Source organism: Malania oleifera, chromosome 11 (genome assembly GCF_029873635.1).
Source record: "Malania oleifera isolate guangnan ecotype guangnan chromosome 11, ASM2987363v1, whole genome shotgun sequence".
In the NCBI taxonomy this organism is placed as follows: Eukaryota; Viridiplantae; Streptophyta; class Magnoliopsida; order Santalales; family Ximeniaceae; genus Malania; species Malania oleifera.
This window is the reverse complement of record NC_080427.1, coordinates 36,156,791-36,176,038: the sequence shown is the minus strand read 5'-3', so window position 1 is coordinate 36,176,038 and position 19,248 is coordinate 36,156,791. Positions and strand designations below refer to the sequence as shown.

Sequence of the window (19,248 nt, the reverse complement as noted above, 5' to 3'; positions counted from 1 at the left end):
GAAGTACCATAGCATTAATCATCATTGTGTTTTTGTCTTTGTGACACTTTATTATGCTCCATGTGCAGCAAAGCAGGATCTTTAGTCTTTGATTATTTTTCTTGACATGTCATTATTGATTGATATTGTATTGAATTTACATGTTTCTCATTTGGGAAGTGATTTGGAAATGTGAAAGTGCAGTCCCCCAGCTGTATTTTTGTTGCCCATGACGGTGCCATTGTGTGCCACAATGTACAAGCTTTACCTTGCCATTCCAAGAGTCTTCTAAAACATGGACATGTATTGTGAGTCGGTTTGTAGTCTTAATAGATCTTTTTGTGTGATCATCTTGGATATGTCTTCTGTTACTGATTAATTTTTCTTTATCAATACTCTTAAGAGTACCACTTTACCTAAAAGCTTAAGCTGTTAAGTACTTAGGTTGTGGGCATCAAGCTTTTACACTCGCCTGCACGTGTAGCCCAACAACGCATGGAACAATAAACAATCGATAGATAACACCAATTATAGGGAATAAATAATTCGTAACAAACAGTAAACACTGGCAACAAGGCTAGAACACAGAACCTCCTGAAAACCTAGCTCTAATACCATGTTAGATAACCACTTTACCTAAAAGCTTAAGCTGATAAGTTGTCGGCCAACAATGTATATCAAGCTTTAACACTCCCCGGCACATGCATCTGGACAGCAAATGTAGAGAGAAAAAATTGTTAGATAATGTCCATTCCAGGAATATAATTCTTTTTAATCACAACAAATAAATGTGGTTAACAAGACTAGAAGCCATGATCTCTTGATAACCAGCTCTGGTACCAGTTAGTATACCACTTTAAGCTTTTAGTTGGTTTTATTGTTATTGTTGTTGTTGTTAGTTGCAAAGTTTAAATATATTAATCTTTCAATGAAGAAATATTGCACTTAGGGCTAGAGAGAGAGAGAGAGATGAAGAAGAGATTAGAGGTAAAAGACTGAATCAGCAGTAGCTGGGGCCTTACGTACAGATCCAGGGCTGCCTTCTTTATATATTAATAATAACAGGACGTAAAGGACAAAAATGCCACCACTCACACCACCTAATTACTAAAATAACATATTCTTTACTAACACTCCTGTCAAGTTGGAGATGTACTAATATCACCTTACCCCAACTTGTTACAGCGATTAGAAAATACGAGCTTGAATAAAGCCTTTGTGCAAATAACATTTCACATAAATGGAGTTTCAATAGATTACCATTTTATCTAAAATCTTAAAATTTGTGGGCCAATAATGTAGATTAAGGCTTAACACTCCGCCACACATGTGGCTTGATTGAATGTGGAGAAACAACTGTAGCTAACCTACCGCCTTTATTGACATTTGTCATCAAAGATCAATCCAACATCCCTAGACAACTTTGCATTGGGATCCACAAGAGTATGGTTCAACCCTTTCTTCTCAATGCCAATAAAGTAGAGCAAAGTTAGTGTTAAGATTTGATTAAAATGAATGACCTAGCTTGAAGATAGGTCTCTCCCTATATTTATATTACAAATTTAAATACATTCTAATTACAATAATACCTTTGCTAAATCTCACTAAACAACATACTAACACACTCAATAATAATAATAATACTAAAAGACATTATAACCTCTAACACTCCCCCTCAAGCTAGAGCATAAGCTCCTAGTTTGTTACAAATGAATTCAACACGAGCACCCCCTAACACTTTGGTAAACAAATCTGCAAGCTACATGTCCAACTTCACATAAGCGGTTGTAATGAGCTTCTGCACAAGTTTCTTTGAAACAAAGTGGCAATCAACTTCAACGAGCTTCGTCCACTCATGAAAGACCAGGTTGGAGGCAATATGAAGAGAAGCTTGATTATAACACATCAACTTCATAGATCGAGAATGCAGAAAACCCAATTCTTCCAACATGTTCTTTAATTAGACAAGGTCACAGGTAGTGTGAGCCATAACTCTATATTCTGATTCAACACTTGACCTTGCCACCATAGTTTGTTTCTTACTTTTCCAAGAAACCAAATTTCCACCAAGATACAGTACCCTGTGGTGGATCTCTGATCGGAAGGCAATCTAGCTCACTCTGCATCTGTATATTCATGGATACAAGTATGACCCTGATCACAATATAAAAGACATCTCCCAGGTGCACCTTTGAGGTATCTCAAGATACCAATTATTGCGTCCCAATAAGTTGTCCTCGAAGAATCTAGAAATTGACTCACAGCACTTGTTGCAAAAGATATATCCGACCGAGTAACTATGAGATAATTCATCTTTCCAACAAGTCTCCGGTATTGTCTAGGATTAGGTAGCAAATTACCCTTATTCGGCATTAACTTGCTATTAGGATCCATGGGTGTATCAACCAATTTAGATCCCAAAAGCCAATTTCATTCAACAGATCAAGAACATACTTCCTTTGTGGCATAAAAATTCCGATACAAGATCTAGATACTTCTATACCCTAGAAGTATTTCAGCGGTCCCAAATCTTTAGTCTGAAACTTAGTCTGTAGAAAAAGTTTGAGACTCTGAATACTTTTATCATCATCACCTGTAAAAACAATATCATCCACATAAACAACAAGAAGGATCCTACCAAATGAAGTATGACGATAAAATATGGAATGATCCACATTACATCGTCAAAGACCAAACTCAAGTACTATAGCACTGGAACGACCAAACCATGCTCTGAGAGATTGTTTTAAACCATATAAAGCCTTCTTGAACCGACACACTAAGCTTGACTCCCCCTGACCAACAAACCCAAGTGGTTGCTCCATATAAACCTTCTCCTCAAGGTCACCATGCAAGAAGGCATTATTCACATCTAACTTATGCAAGGGCCAGTGACAAGTAGTAGCCAAGGAGATGAACAAACATATTGATGTAAGTTTTGCAACTGGAGATAAGGAGTCGTAGGAAACATAGTTGAAAATGGGTTGTTGAGTACATGTGCGTTTACCTTTCCAAACAGCAATAGGAGGATCAACGTTAAGGGAAGTATGGTCATCGGATGAGGAAACCAAAGGTGTGGTAGTAGAAGCTAGAAGGGACTCTTCCTTGGAGCTGCCATCTTGAATACACCTGCAAATTAGGATGATCAAGGCGATGAGAAGGACTTGAACTACTTGGAGACTCAGATGTTTGGTTGGGCAAGAATAGCAATGCAGAATCTGGAAGATTAGACAAAGGAAGAGACTCATTGAGCTCAGAAGTGCTCAGTGACTGGGTGTAGTAAGGTGTAGGCTTAAAGAAGGTAACATCAGTAGAAACAAAGAACCAATGCAACACAGGACTATAACAACAATATCCCTTTTGAGTATATGAGTAGCCTAGAAAGGCACTTTTTATAGCACATGGATCCAACTTATCCACCCCAGGAGTTAGTTGATGAACAAATGACACGCCTAAATATACGAGGAAGAGAAAATAAAGGTGAATTAGGAAAGAGAATGGAGTAGAGAATTTTACCACTAAGATCAGAGGATTGCATTCTGTTGATCAAATAATAAGCAGTAAGTACAACATCACTCCAAAACGCTTTAGGTACATGCATTTGATAAAGTTAAGTGTGAGTGATTTCAAGATGTCTATTTTTTCGCTCTACAATTTTGTTAAGCAGTGTGGGCACAAGATAATTGATGAACAATACTAAATTGAGTCATATAAGTAGTGAATTGTGCACTGAAAATGCTCTTTAGCATTATCACTTCAAAGTATTCGAACTAGCTAACCAAATTGAGTCTTTATTTCTGAACAAAAGACACAAAATACATGAAATAACTCAGAACGATCTTTTATTAAATATATCCAAGTCATTCTTGAATAATCATCCACAAAGGTTACAAGGTACCAAAAACCCAACTTGGACACAACCCTACCAAGACCCCAGACATCTGAATGAACTAACATAAAAGGGCTTGCAGCATGTTTATTGACCCGGGGAGCGAAAGAAACACGATGATGCTTTCCCAACTGACAATACTCACAATTGAGACTAGACACAGAACTCAAACTAGGAACAAGACATTTTAACTTTTCCAATGAAGGATGACCCAACCGACAATGAATTTGGAAAGGTGTGGCAGCAGTAGTGTAGGCCGTAGAAGGATATAGCGGCTCAAAGTGATAGTCACCAACTTCACGCCCTCCGCCAATTGTCTTCCTCGACTTCAAATCCTTGATTAATCATAGAATCAGGGAAGGATTTCACTCAACAATTCATGGATTTAGTAATTTTGCTAACGAACATAAGATTGAAAGGAAATTTGGGAATATATAAAATTGAAGGAAGAGAAATAGAAGAAGTGGGATTTATAGTCCCAATTCCCTTGACTACAGTAGTGTATCCATCAGCAAGAGTAACACAAGGTAAATTTGTAGGATATTGAAGAGTGTAGAAAAAGCTAGGTATACATGTGCTGTGATCGGTGGCAATGAAGTCTATGACCCAAGGACTAGGACAAGGAGTACTGGATGACAAGCATATTGTGTGATTACCTGTTTGGGCAAGAGATGCAATGGGAAGAGAAGCTTCTTGTGGCTGCATTGGCTGCCCCCAAAGGTGTGAAGTCAGTGGTGACTAGATTGGCAACACGTGAAGGTCTACCATGAAGATCCCAATGCTACTCAATAGTATGATTACTCAGTCCACAATGAGTGCACTTGCGGTACCTCTTACTCGTCCATCTCTACCACTACAACTGCTCGAACCACTGTGATAACTTTTGCAGTTGTTTGGCAGAGAACTAGAATCACTCTGTGTAGCAAGGTCTATCCTCTTAGAGCCAGATGCAAGAGCAGGAGAATGCATGTTAAAGGAAGTAGGAAGGACACGAGAATAAACATCAGCAAATGATGGCTAGCATAAAGGACATGGGAATAAACATCATCAAATGATTACAGCTCGGCACTACTGAGTATCTAGGTTCGAACTGCCTCAAACTCAGGTCTCAAGTCTACTAGAACACGAAGAACTATCATCTGCTCCCTTTGCTTCCGCATCTCACAAATGTCAGAAGTTATAGGTTGCATGATGTTAAGCCCCTCATGAATACACTTCATCTCTCCAAAATAATCTGCAATGCTCCTATCTCCTTGTTGTAACTGAAAGTACTCTTGGGATAAACCATACATACGTGTAATGTTATTGGGGTATAGAAGTTTGACATTATCCCAAATCTCCTTGCACGTGTCTAGATGCATGCACATCCGTGCAATCTGTGGCTCCATCGAATTCCATAAAAAGGAAACAATCAAGGCATGCTCCTGAACCCACATGTCTTTTCTCTTCTCATCAAAAGAATCAGATTGGAGCAAGTGGTCAAATTTCCCTAATCTTGCTAAATAAATCCGAAAAGCTTTAGACCATTGTACATAGTTCTATCCATCCAACTTTTGAGTCTTTATTTGTAGCAGCGATGTAGGAAACAAATTTTTGGGACTCATAGATTCCATGCCAACACACACAAATCAGCAATCACACCAAAACCAAGAAGAACAATCAAAACTAATCGGGACAGTCACAAACCATGTGAAGCACCGACACAACGACGGACGAGGTGAACAACTCAAAGACAGAAATAGTGCTGCCACAGCACTCACAAATGAGCAACCACACCATAAACAAAAAGAACAATCAATAACCGGAACAATCACAAACCATGTGAAGCACCAACGCAACCATGAACAAGGTGAACAACTCACTGACGGATATAGCACTGCCACAGCCTCACAACTGAACATACGAAGGCTGCCACGGCTCCAAAAAACTCATGAGGAAGCCTTCACAAACCCTGGACAAAAATTAATGGAATGCTGCGAGTGCATGGTCAAAAAGGTTGAATTTTTTAGCAAAAAACTGGCCTAGCAGCTTGATAATATAGTCTAAAGAAGGAATCAGAGCATGGCAGAAGAAAAAAAAGGCCAGAACTTCACTCATGTGCCGGCGCATGGGGTCGGCCCTCCTGGCATTTGGCCGGTGCGTGGGGGCACATGGAGTGCCTTGCGGCAATGGGATTTTGTGGGGTGGGTCGTTGGGGGGTATGATTATGGGTATATGGTTGGTTTTGTGATTTAGTATGGGATGGAGGTCGATTAGGGAAGAACAGCTGCGGGAATGGTGTTTTCCGGCAGCTGCTGAGGGAAATAGGGTTTAGATAGGATCATGCTCTGATACCATGTTAAGATTTGATTAAAATGAATGACCTAACTTGAAGATAGGTCCCTCCCTCTATTCATAATACAAATTTAAATACATTCTAATTACAATAATACCCTTACTAACTCTCACTAATTAACATACTAAAACACTCGATAATAATAATACTAAAAGAGATATATAACCTCTTAACACTTAGAAGCACCAATACCAACAGGAAACATGGATACAATGTGAAGCTGACATAGCAATACAACTATTTTGTGAAAATGAGGATACAACACAATAGGAATGCATTAATTAATTAATATGAATATGTATATATTTAGGCACATTTTTTTCTATTTAGATGACAAACATATTGAAGCAATTTAATTTAAAATGAAATATAAGCATCATTCAAGCACAATTATAAATTGCCCATTTTATGAATTATAGTTATGCAATCATAAATGACATCCACATTATAGAATATTGGTCCGGAAACAACAAAAAAAATTAAAAAAAAAAAATATCTCAAGGGCATGGCTGATGGTGGGCAACGAGCATGTTATTGAGAAATTAGGGGAAAAAATTATTATAGAGAGATGAAGTGGCGTTGGCTTTAGAGAGAGAGGTCGGAATTCTCTAGGAGGTCCGAAAATGCATTGCAAGGTTGGTGTAGTGGCACTAGGGCTCCAAAGTGCAACCACTCCAATGTCAAAGAACCTCTTAACTCTTAGTCACTCGGCTTGTCCTCAATTTTTTTTGTTTTTTTTTTGGGTTTTGCTAACAAAATTAAATGGGGCAACAAAATGCAACATTTCACTACAAGATGTGTCCTAGACATGTCTGCTTGTGTCAAGAAGTGTCTTAATTGTGTCCAAAAAAATTAAATTAATTAACTAATTCATGATTTCGACGTGTATTAGACATTGGCATTTCAAAAATGTTGGTGTTTCCTAGACTATGTACCCAAGTCCTTGATTTGAATTTCTCCCTAAAACCACTATTGATGTTTACAATCTTGCCCAAATAACCATTCTTGTATCAAAGAATTACGTGGTTCGGCAATGCCTACATCCATGGGAGCAAACTGTTGTGAATTTTCACTATCTTGTATCTAAAGACATGAGAGATACAACATACAACATGCATATATAACCATTCCGGAAGTTTCCTTCTGAAACCCAACTCATACAACTTTCCTATTCAAAATTCAAAAACCAAGGCTGAGTAACCGAGCAAAACCGTCAACGGTTTCAAACATACCATTGACGGTTTAATGTCGGGACCAAACAGTCAATGTAACACTGCAAAACTGTCGACTGTTTCTTCTGCACCTAAACAAAACCGTCAACGGTTTCAGGCAAACTATCGCCGATTTCTTCTTGCAAGCCAACTTTTGTTTCTGTTTTTTCTATCATGTTTTCTTTTGTATATGCATTCCACTCAAAATATGAGTCATATATAACAACAATTTCCACCTTAGCGAATATACACCCCTTAGGAGAAAATCGAAAACATAACTCGCTGTTCCACCTGGGACAATAGGTTGGAACCGCCTCGCATCTAGCAACTGGAGACATTAATCAAGTCCAAGCAATGCTTGAATTTTTCCGTGGTAACAAGCTTTGTCTGCTACATTCTCAGAGGTGTGAACTTTCTGAAGCTCAAGCTCACCAGAAGAAACCAATTTCCGGATCTTGTGAAACCTTACATCTATATGCTTGGTCCGCGCATGATATACTTGGTTCTTTGCCAACTAAATGGCACTCTGACTATCACAACGCAGCTGAACTCCACCTTGCTAAATACCCAACTCCTTGACCAATCTTGGAACCCACAATGCTTCCTTGGCAGCTTCGGCAACTACCATATACTCCGACTCAGTTCTAGATAGTGCAACTAAAGACAATACCATGGACCTCCAAAAAATAGGCCCGTCCACAAAGGTGAACACATACCCTGTTGTAGACCTCCTGTCATCCAAGTTCCCTGCATAGTCTACCTTCACAAATCCCACAACTGACAGATCACTCTGTTGTTTGCCAAATATGATGCCATAGTGTGAAGTGCCCCTTAAGTATCTGAAAATTCATTTGACTGCATCCCAATGTTGTCTACCTGGATTTGAAAGAAACTTACCATACTGACAGCTTGTGCCAGGTCCCGTCTAGTACATACCATAACATACATTAAACACCCCACTGCACTGGCATAGGGGACCTTTGACATGTCACAAACCTCATTGTCCTTCCTTGGGCATTGAGCGGTAGACAATTTAAAATGATTCACCAATAGTGTACACAATGATTTTGCATTAACCATGCTAAACCTCTCCAATAGCCTCTCAACATAATGGCCTAGAGATAACCACAATTTCACCGCAGCTTTTTCCTTGCGAATCTCCATCCCAAGAATCTTCTTAGCTGGGCCCAAAATCTTTCATGTCAAACTCTTTACTCAACAAAGTCTTCAACTGATTTACCTTAATCATATCCTTCGCCGCAGTCAACATGTCATCGACATAAAGTAACAGAAAAATGAGTGAACCACCCTCAAGACTCTTCACATAAACACGGCAATCATACTGACACCTCCTATAGCCAATCCGAATCATGTAGGAGTCAAAATGTTTGTACTACTGCCTCAAAGACTGCTTCAGCTTGTAAAGTGATTTCTTGAGTTTACAAACCAAGTGCTCTTGTCCAGGTTGACTAGACCCTTCTAGCTATACCATGTAAACCAGCTCCTCCAAATCACCATGGAGGAATGTTGTCTTTACTTCAATTTGCTCCAATTGCATATCAAAATGTGTCACCAATCCCAACACTACCCTGATGGAAGTGTGTCTGACCACAAGTGAGAAGATCTCATCATAATCAACTCCTTTCTTCTGTGAGTTAACCCTTCACTAGTAACCAAACCTTGAACTTCTCTCCTTTTCTTGATACCGCTTTTTTCTTCTTATACACCCACTTACATTCTATTGCCTTCTTCCCTTCTGGAAGTTCCACCAATTTCCACGTCTAATTCTTATGCAAAGACTTTATCTCCTCCACCACTGCACCACCCATCCATCTACTTTTCTCTTGGCCGTGCACCGCTGTTTGAAAAGTAATAGGATCCTTGCTAGTAGAAATGAGTGCATAAGACACCAGATCATCAAATTCATACCTGGGCGGTGGCCTGATAGTGCGTTTGGGCTTGTGTATAGCCATAATGTGATCCTGTTGGTCCCCTGAGTTAGAACTCCCTGCATTTTGAACATTGTCATCACTGCCCTGAGTCTCTAACTCCATTTGCACCACGTGCTCATTGCTGTTGCAGTTTTCTGGCACCTGCTTCTTTTCTTCTTCTACCTGAGTACGCTGCAACATGGTTTTCTCATCAAAAACCACGTCTCTACTGATCCCTACCTTATTTGTCTTTGGATCCCATAGTTTGAACCTTTCACGCCTTTTCGATACCTTAGAAAAATGTAACGTAGAGACTTTGCTTCAAGCTTAGATCTCTCCTCACTAGAAATGTGCACATAGGTTGTACAAGTATTCTACCACATTACCTGTCCACACATCTTTTGCAACTTTCCCATCTAGTAATGCCCTTGCTGATCGGTTAACCAAGTAACACTTCATACTCACCGCCCCGGCCCAAAAGTTCTTTGCAAACCCTGCATTGAATCTGAGACATCGAGCCCTTTCAACTAGGGTTCGGTTCATCCTTTCCGCCACACCATTATGTTATGGTGTCTTGCGTATTGTAAAATGTCTCCTTATGCCATGCTGCTCGCACAACTCTCTGAAGCTCAAATTTGTGTACTCAAATTTATTATCTGACCCGAGGCACTTAATCTTTCTCCCGATCTGGTTTTCCACCTCAGTTTTCCGCAATTTAAACTTGGCAAACATCTTTGACTTGTGCCGCATGAAGTACACCCAAACCTTTCATAAGTAATCATCGATAAAACTCATGAAGTACATATGTCCACCCCGTGATGCTACCCTTGCCGGTCTCCAAACATCTGAATTAATGTAGTCAAGGATATCGTCCGTCTTGTGTGTGGCTGTTTTGAATCGCACCCTGTTCTGTTTTCTAAGAACACAATATCTGCAGAAATTCAGCCTGCATGTTTTGACACCCTTCAAAAGATTTCTCTTATGAAGCTCCATTATTCCACGCTCACCCATATGTCCTAACTGCATATGCCACAAGACAGTATTATCTGACTCAGATTCTGCAATTGTAGCTCCACATACAATTGTTGTACCCAACAGTGCATAGATATATCCCGCTAACTTTTGTCCCTTCATCACAGTTAGAACCCCTTTACACATACACACCTTCATTATCCCACTTTCAGACTTATAACTACACTCGTTACAATTTAAAGTGTCCAATGAAATCGAATTCTTCCGTTGATCCGGTATATGCCTTGCATCATATAATATTCTCACAACACCATCAAACTTTTTAATTCTAACATTTCCTATTCCAACAATTTTACATGAAACATCATTTCTCATTAGAACAGAACCAGAATTTACTGGCCTGTAGGTGCTGAAACAATTTTTATTTGGTGTCATGTAATATGAGCATGCCGAATCTAGGATTCAAGAATCCATGAGGCGATCTGAACCCGATGAAATAGAAAACATATCACCATCACTATTCCCTGAGTCTCCTTCTTCCATTGCATTTGCCGATTTTGACAAACCCTCTTGATTTTCTACATTCCCCTTCCTCCTTTTCAAACACTCCAATTTTATGTGCCCTTTTTTCTCACACTTAAAACACCGTACATCTTTCTTGCTGGACTGAGACCGAGATTTATTACTACTCGATCCGTTCCAGAACTTGCTTCTCCCACGTTCCTAGTTACCCTTTGCCACAAGCCCTTCACCTTGTGAAATCTCATCGTTGGCTTTCTTCCTTTGATGAAAGCCTAGCAGAGCGCTTGTAACCTCTTCCAAATTCAGGGTTTCTTTTTTCCATGTCAGAGTAGTAACTAGATTTTCATACGTATGAGTCGCAGGTAGGGAATTGAATGGCATCAACGCCTTGTCTTCCTCCTCGAACTTCACATCAACCCACATCAAATCACTGTTTATTTGATTGAATACATTCATGTGCTGGTTCAAATTTGAACCCTACATCATCTTAAGCCAATACAATTTGTGCTTAAGATACAACTTGTTTGTTAGAAACTTGGACAAATACTAACTTGCCAGTTACTGCCAAACTGCCGCCAGAGATTCCTCATCCATGACATGATACAATACGTCATCAACTAGATAAAGTTTGATAGTCTTCATGGCCTTCGCTTCCAACTCCTTCCAACTTATTTTGTTCATGCCTTCCAGTTGACCTCCGTATAAATGCCTTCACCATACCTTGCTACACTAACAGATCTTTAACCTTCCTATGCCATATCCGAAGTTTCCCATTCCATCGAACTTTGCAGAAGAAATTCCAAAAGCCATTATAACCTAATGCTCTAATACCAATTTGTTGTGCAAATAAATGCGCAGTGGAAACAAACTAATCTTACAATACAACACCCAACTATGAAATATACGAAAAACACAAACACACAAATTATATGAAAGTAATAAAACAATGATACAAAAAATTACGTGGTTCAGCAATGCCTACATCCATTGGAGCAAACGACTGTGAATTTTCACTATCTTGTGTCAAAAAACATGAGAGTTACAACATTCAACATGAATATATAACCCTTTCAGAAGTTTTCCCTCCGAAACCCAACCTATACAACTTCCCAGTTCAAAATTTGAAAATCAGCGCCAAGTAACTGAGCAAAACCGTCGACGACTTCAAACATATCGTCGACGGTTTAATGCTGGGACCAAACAGTCAATGTAACACTGCAAAACCATCGACTGTTTCTTTTGCACCTAAACAAAGCCGTCGACAATTTCAGGCAAACAGTTGCCAGTTTCTTCCTACAAGCCAGCTTCTATTTTTTTTTTTTTTTTTTTCTACCGTGTTTTCTTTTGTACATGCATTCCACTCAAAAACATATAACAACAAATACTGTGTTAGATTACTGTTTCACTTAAAAGCATAAGTAGTCAAGTTGTGGATCAATAATGTGTATTAATCTTTAACGCCAACAGCTATCAACAAGATAGTTTTCCTTGCTAAAAATGTCAAAATTGCCCCGGAAAACTCTTCATCCTCATATGCTACCTCTACCATAACTAGTATCCAAACCTCATCCTCATCCTCCAACACTGCCCTTTCTACAATTAGAGGCAATGCTAGTTGTAGCCAAATTATCAAGAGAAAAATCTTGAAAAGAAGACTATGAGCCATATGGTTGTCCATTGGATTCTAGCATATGCTTCCAAGAAGCATGTGCATGCATAACCAAGAGATCATACACTCACAATATCATAACAATATCATCATTTGACAATCAATCCGAGGAAGCATCATAACGGCAATATCAGTGTGTAAGAAATAGTATGCAGCTTTCTTTACATTAGCAAACCACACAAGCCACACAACACCCACTATAATTACTTACGCCTGAGAAGAGGAAATGAAACCCTAAATGACTCAAGCCAAAGCAAGAGACTTAAAAGAGTTAACGAAGGAGAAAAAGAAAGAATAGAGAAGAAGCGGATGCAAGCAAGTCAGATAATCAGGTTTGGAGAAGTTTAGCACTCAGATACCATGTCTCAGATCTTAAATAAATTGGAGTTTCAATGAAGAAATTACAGCACTTAGGATTTTAGAGAGAAAAAGGAGAATAAAAGTTTATTTGATGGAGAAGACCCAGTTGGCAGTCACTTGAGAAGTACAGCTCCAGGTTTGCCTTCTTTACATAATAATAATATTAGGACATAAGGACAAAAGTACACCTGCTCACACCTAATTAAATAACGTATTCCCGTCTATTATTATTAAAATAACATATTATTATTATTGTTGTTGTTGTTGTTTGTTGATTGATTGATTGATTGATTGATTGATTGATGATGATGATGATTTTTTACCATTGGTCTTTTTGTAGGTGGTATCCCATTGCCAGTATTTTCAGAGTGGTGGTTAGCCAAAGAAAAATTCTCACTAATTGATTCATTTATCCTATCCTCATTTCCTGGGGCAGCGCTTCAAGGGGGTAATGGATTGAGTATCAAATATCAGGTAAATCCCATGCTGACATATATTTGCGCGTTGCATTTTTTTTCCATTGTTGCATTTCATCCATTATGTTTGAAATTGGATAGTTCATCATTTTTTTAATTAGAAAAGATGTATTAAGAAAGAAAGAAAGGAGAGTAAATCCTCAAAATTTTTAGAAATAGAAAATAGGAGGAAAAAGAATAAAAAATTTAACTGGAATTATCCAAAAAAAAAAACCCAACTTTAAGCCCTCTCCATCTTAGTTCAGTAATTCACCAATCACTTCAAATTTGCTAGTTCCCTCTAGCCCTTCTTCACCTTCACCTTTCATGGCTGCTTTCTCACCCATTGCATTCTTCTCAAAAATAGAAATTCCCTCCAATCCTTCCATCAGAGATCATGGTGCATATGATAAATTCTCTATTAAATCAGATGAGTTACAAACAAATCCATATTGTTCCCAAATCTCATCCAAAAGCAACCCCCCGTCACAATCGTACTGACTAGCGACTTCATTGTCATTATCCAAGACATCTCCTCATTGGTTCTCCTACCTTCTGCTAACCCTCTCCCTCATAGCACCCTTCTGAACATTTGGATCTTCCCCAATACATAAATTTCCTTTTGTAACTCTACTTTTTCTCATTATCACACCAGAACAATCTCATTTCTCTTCATTTTTTTTCCCTCCTTTGTACACCCATCTGCGCTGCCTTCCAAAAAGCATAAAACCTTCTGGCTCCTAAACATATTAGAGTTAGTTCCTTAACCAATTGTTTTTCCCCCAAACCATCAACCTTGATATCTTGTCCACAAAAGCGTCTTGGTCCTTGTACAAGCCCCACTTTCAACAGCCACCACTGGAAGCACTGCTTGTTCTCTCCTCTAACACTAATTTCCTCTCCCACTAGAGATAGAGAAACATCGTACTCTCTGATTTGTTTTAATTGGCTTTTACCAAATCTTGCCCCTAAAGATTCAGTGGATTGATATCTCTTCCCTGTGAAGAGGAAGTAGCAGACTGCTTTTTCTCCAACTCTGAAACAGAACTAATTTTGTCCCAAACATATTGCGAAATCATAGATGGAAAATGGGCCTGCTATGGAGAAGGAACCTTAGCTGAATCCACGGGATGCCCATTAAAATTATTGAGTAAGCTTTGGGCCTGATTTCTAGTGGGGTTTTTTTTTAAATCCTGAGATGGATTTTGAGCCTGCTTCAGAGAAGGTATTTTTTTAACTGAAACCATGGGCTGCCCATTAAACATATTTGGATCTAGCCCATTAGTAGCCAACATCTGACCCAAGTGCAAAGTAACATGAATAATATTGAGCCCACCCAACTCCAAGCCAACTCTATTGCTCTTGTATTCCCAAGCTCTGGCACTCTCCACATCACAAGCCTTAGCTACAGTGAAGTCTTTTAAATTGGCAGCCGTGACCACATCCACTAGATATCACACCACTAGAGCTTGGCAACAAACCTCCCACCAGCACCTCTTTCCAACTCCGTTGATCATTAGGTGTTAACTTGTAAAAGCTTATTCCTAACCTCACTCTTGAGGTTAGGGACCTTCTTTGTACCTCCCACCTATTGTCTTAAATTTCCCCAAAATTTCCATCAAAATGCTCTGATTTCTGTCACCATTGAATTTGAGATGGCATTCAATTTTCCGTTTTACAAAATTGCCATTGAAATTTTCATGAATCACACAAAATTATTGAACTCTCAAAAATTCAATGAAATTTCCTAGAAATTCAAATTTGAGATTCTACACCTAAATTGAAGCTTCTCTCTTAATGTATCTTCTTTTATTATTGAAACTATAGATTATTAAAATATATATATATATATATATATATGAAAAATAAAACATAAAAATTAAGTACAACATTTTAGTTGACCATTTATGTCTAAATTATCGAAAGTTGTATACAAATAATTAAGTTACTTATGGTTTTCATTTATGTTAATTGAATATGTTTAATATCATTATTGAACTTACTAGGAGTATCCAAAATGAAGATCAATCTATTGTTTGCAAATCATAGTTTCTTGATTGATGAAACTAGGGCTGGAGTAGAATCTAGGTTAAAATTATAGAAAGAAGCTTTAGAAGTGAGAGGTTTTAGGATAAGTAGAAATTAGACAAAATATATGAAATGTAATTTAAGTGATAGGATGAATATTGGAGAAAAAATTAAACTTGATGATCAAGAAATTAATATCATTACTATTTTTCGATCTTGGAATCTATTATGCAAGCTAATGGAGAAATTGACGAAGATGTTATACATAGAGTAAAAGCAGTGCAGGGAGGCTTCAGGCATGTTGTGTGATTATACCCTTAAAAAAAATTTTATAGAGCGGCTATAAGACCAGCATGCTATATGGATTAAAATGTTGGGCAACTAAGAAACAACATTTCCAAAAAAAAGTTGTCAAGATGAGAATGCTAAAGTGGATAAGTGGTATAATGTTAAAAAATAAAATAAGGAATGAACATATTCACGGTAGGTTAGGCATAACACCTATTGAAGATAAGATAAAGGTGAGATGTCTAAAATGGTTTAGCACTTGCAATGTTCGGCCAAATAGTGCACAATGAGGAGTGAGCTAGTTACTATTAATGACAAAAGGAATAGGTGTAGACCTAAATTAACTTGAAATGAGATATTGAATAAGAATTTAAAAGCCGAAATCCGCCACCCCACCCCACCCCCCCCCCCCCCCAAATGATCATGTAAATTGGCAAAAAGGGATTCATTTAGCCAACCCCACCTAGTGGAACTTAAGGCTTAGTTTGTCATCGTTTTTAATATCACTATTATAATTACAATTATTGCACCTTATGCACTACTTGCATGTTCTTGATGTATTTTATTTATGATATTCTAGTTCTAAATCTTACATTGTAATGTTTATATATAGTTTCTAAGGTTTCATAGAAGAATTTCATGCTTTATTGTATATTTCCATCATTTTTATAAAATTGAAATTGAAATTGACATCAACATTGAAATTACAAGTGAAATTTCCATTTATTTACAGCCCCAAAACTTTAGTCAAAATCGAAATTTAAGACCTTGCAGCCCCACCGACTCCACTGCAACAAAACTATGCCATTTCTCCCCTTTCAAACCCCCTGGGATGATGATAGAGTACCTCTTTCTGTTTGTTCACTCCCAATTCCAAAGACTCTTGATTCATTCTAATCACCACCCAAAAATGTGTTTTGCCAAATGTTTTGTTATGAGTAAAATGCTCGAGTCTATAGTAAATCAAAGATAAATTGCACCCGTCTTGCAGCCAAACGTGTGATCCTAATACACCAATTACTAAGTCAGGATTTCTCCTCCAAATGAACAAAACTTCCTTCACCAACCTTTCCAGACACAGATGGAAAATCTTGCTTTCAATCCGCAGAGACTTGAGAATCTCCTCCCTATCTCATTTGATCAGATCCATGCAAAGGGAGGAAGAGGAAGGAACAAGTGAGAAAATGAGAAACGTTTCACTATCACTACTAGTGAGTCCTCTGTTGTATAGATTTAATTGAATTAAATATTGCTGTATTTGATTGAAAGCAGAGGGAGAACATTAGGGAAAAACCAGAAACTTCCTGTCTTTTCTCAAACGGTTTTACGTACTAATTTTCTTTTTCTTTGCCTTCATTTAGTTGGAAATCAAAGTCTGCTCATATTGAAAATAAGAATATTGAAATGATGACTTCAGTTATGTGCATTCCATCCAAAGAAGAGCAAGTTATCCCCCCACTAATGCAATTTAAAAAGGATGTTGAGTAAGGAACAACCCAAACATTCTGTAGATGAATTCAAATATTCCTTAGTTGCCCTGAATCAAATTATTCTACCAAAAGAGCAGTGTAGTCTTGGTATTAAGTCTCCTACTACTTTTTAATAAAGCCTTGCTAGCCAAATGGTCATGGTGATTTACTCTGGGGAAGGATTGCTATTGGAGGGATATTGTGTTGTGCCTGTTAAATATGGTTGATGTTACATCCCCTAGTAGTGCTGCTTATAGTTCATGTTTGGAGGGAGGTTGTGGCTAGTCTGGAGGACTCTTGAAATTCAGCTCGGGGTGAAAATTGGCAATGGACTATCAACTTTATTTTGGACAGATTGCTGGGTGGATTGAAGACCTTTGAAGGATCTATTTCATCTCTTCTTGTCAAACTGCTATGGTTTCAGTGTTTGCTATTTTGCTGGCATGTATAACCCTGGTCTCCTGCTCTTCATAGCTCTTTGGGCCCATTGGACAATTAGAAGATATTTCCTTTTTAGAGAAGTTCTTAGCATATTGGCTGGACTCTCTCCTCCAATTGGTTGTTGCCTGTTCAATCTCTACACAATCATATTATTGGCAATCAGTCACAGTTTTCTCAGCATATTGAGTGACTTCTCACCTTAAGCTATATGGCTTTCTATTGTTTCCTTGAGGGTTTTGTTTTCCCCATGGGTAGCTACTTTAGAGAAGACATTGACCTTTGATCTGTTGCATCAAAAGTGTTGGTATCTTCCTAATAGGCACATCCTTTGTTAGGCTGGACAGAGTGAATCATTCGCTGCAGGGATTTGGTCTCATGCAATTATCCCATGTCAGATTCTTTACATGGGCTTCTGCTTGTTTTGTGTTCTTTGGGTATCACAGGTGATAGGTAACCTTGGACTCTGGAGATTTATCCCTGCAGTTTTTGAAGTTGAAAAAGTTGTGCTCATATTCTTGTTGATTTTATGAGTTCATTATTATTGTTTACCCTCATATGGCTTAAATAAGTTCATTACCATTCTAAAGAAAAAGGGATATATATCGAAGTTGTAGATAAAACATGGGGACATAATGCCATGCCCTAACTTCATCATACTATTCCATAGTTTAAATTGCCTAGAACATTCTCATTTGTGGCTGAGTTGTGGTCTGTTTATGGGCATTCCACCCCAAGGATATCAGGTTGAGGGAATGAGGGGATTTGTAGGTGAGTTTTGGCCTAAAGATTGTGTTTCATATGTAGGTGCCTGCACCGTCTGTTTTCAACACCTTTTGTGGTCTATTTCTTTTATATCAAAACTATAACCGATCTATAAATGTTTTGCAGCTTCCATATGGAGAAGACCTTTCGCTAGCTGACGTTTTTGGGCATTTAGAGCGAAACAGGTATGTAAAATACAGTGTTCCTTTCTTTCCTTGCCATTCTTATCCTGTGGGGTGCTGACTTGTGTTCAAAAACCATCCATCAGGAACAAATTGGGCATAGCAGAGTACAGCATCAGCCAATCAACCCTGGAAACTATTTTTAATCACTTTGCTTCGAACTCATGAGATCTAGTCACTCTCTTTAAAAAAAAAATTTGATTCCCTCTTTATTTTAACGGGAGGGTGTACAGGAACAGAATATATCCATTTCTCTTGTACATGGTTTAGTCCATTTCAAAGTTCTTGACGTCAATTGTATATAGCAGACAGTGAAAGATTGTAACGAAGCTTCAGCACTGAACGTAAATTGCTGCCTTTGTCAAAAAAAAAATTGTGGGCTGATAATGTCATAGGAGATTAAATGCAAGAGAACTTTCTGCATATAATTTCGAGTTCTCATCCAATACCATTTTTAAATGTAAAATCAGCAGCGTCCCCATGTTAATATCAGGATATGTAATGTCATAGCATGCTTTTAGTGGGACACTTAAAAGGATTAAAGAGTTTGGGAATTTTGCATTGGGTGGGATGAGAAAGGATACAGACGTGAGAAAAGGAGTAGAATCTTGTTGCAGTCCATGTCTAGTAGAATCAAATGGTTAGATCACCGGCAAGCCTTAGCTGTCAGCCACCATGTATGTGTGTACTCATGAAGATACTTGGGGCTTCTGATTGTGAAAAATAGTTTTATTTTTTGTTTATTTTGCAAAATA

At 38.1% G+C, this 19,248-nt stretch overlaps 1 protein-coding gene across 1 annotated transcript in view; it reads left to right on the top strand.

Moving 5' to 3' along the window:
* The window catches only part of LOC131167326 (ABC transporter A family member 1), a 163,840-nt gene extending 144,922 nt beyond the window's left edge, over nt 1-18,918 (top strand). Inside the window, exons 38-40 of the mRNA XM_058126095.1 lie at nt 13,209-13,342; nt 18,438-18,496; nt 18,580-18,918. Of these exons, the coding sequence (XP_057982078.1) occupies nt 13,209-13,342; nt 18,438-18,496; nt 18,580-18,661 (275 nt within the window). The 3' untranslated portion in view covers nt 18,662-18,918. The remainder of the gene's footprint in view (nt 1-13,208; nt 13,343-18,437; nt 18,497-18,579) is intronic.
* Nucleotides 18,919-19,248: the final 330 nt, after the last annotated feature.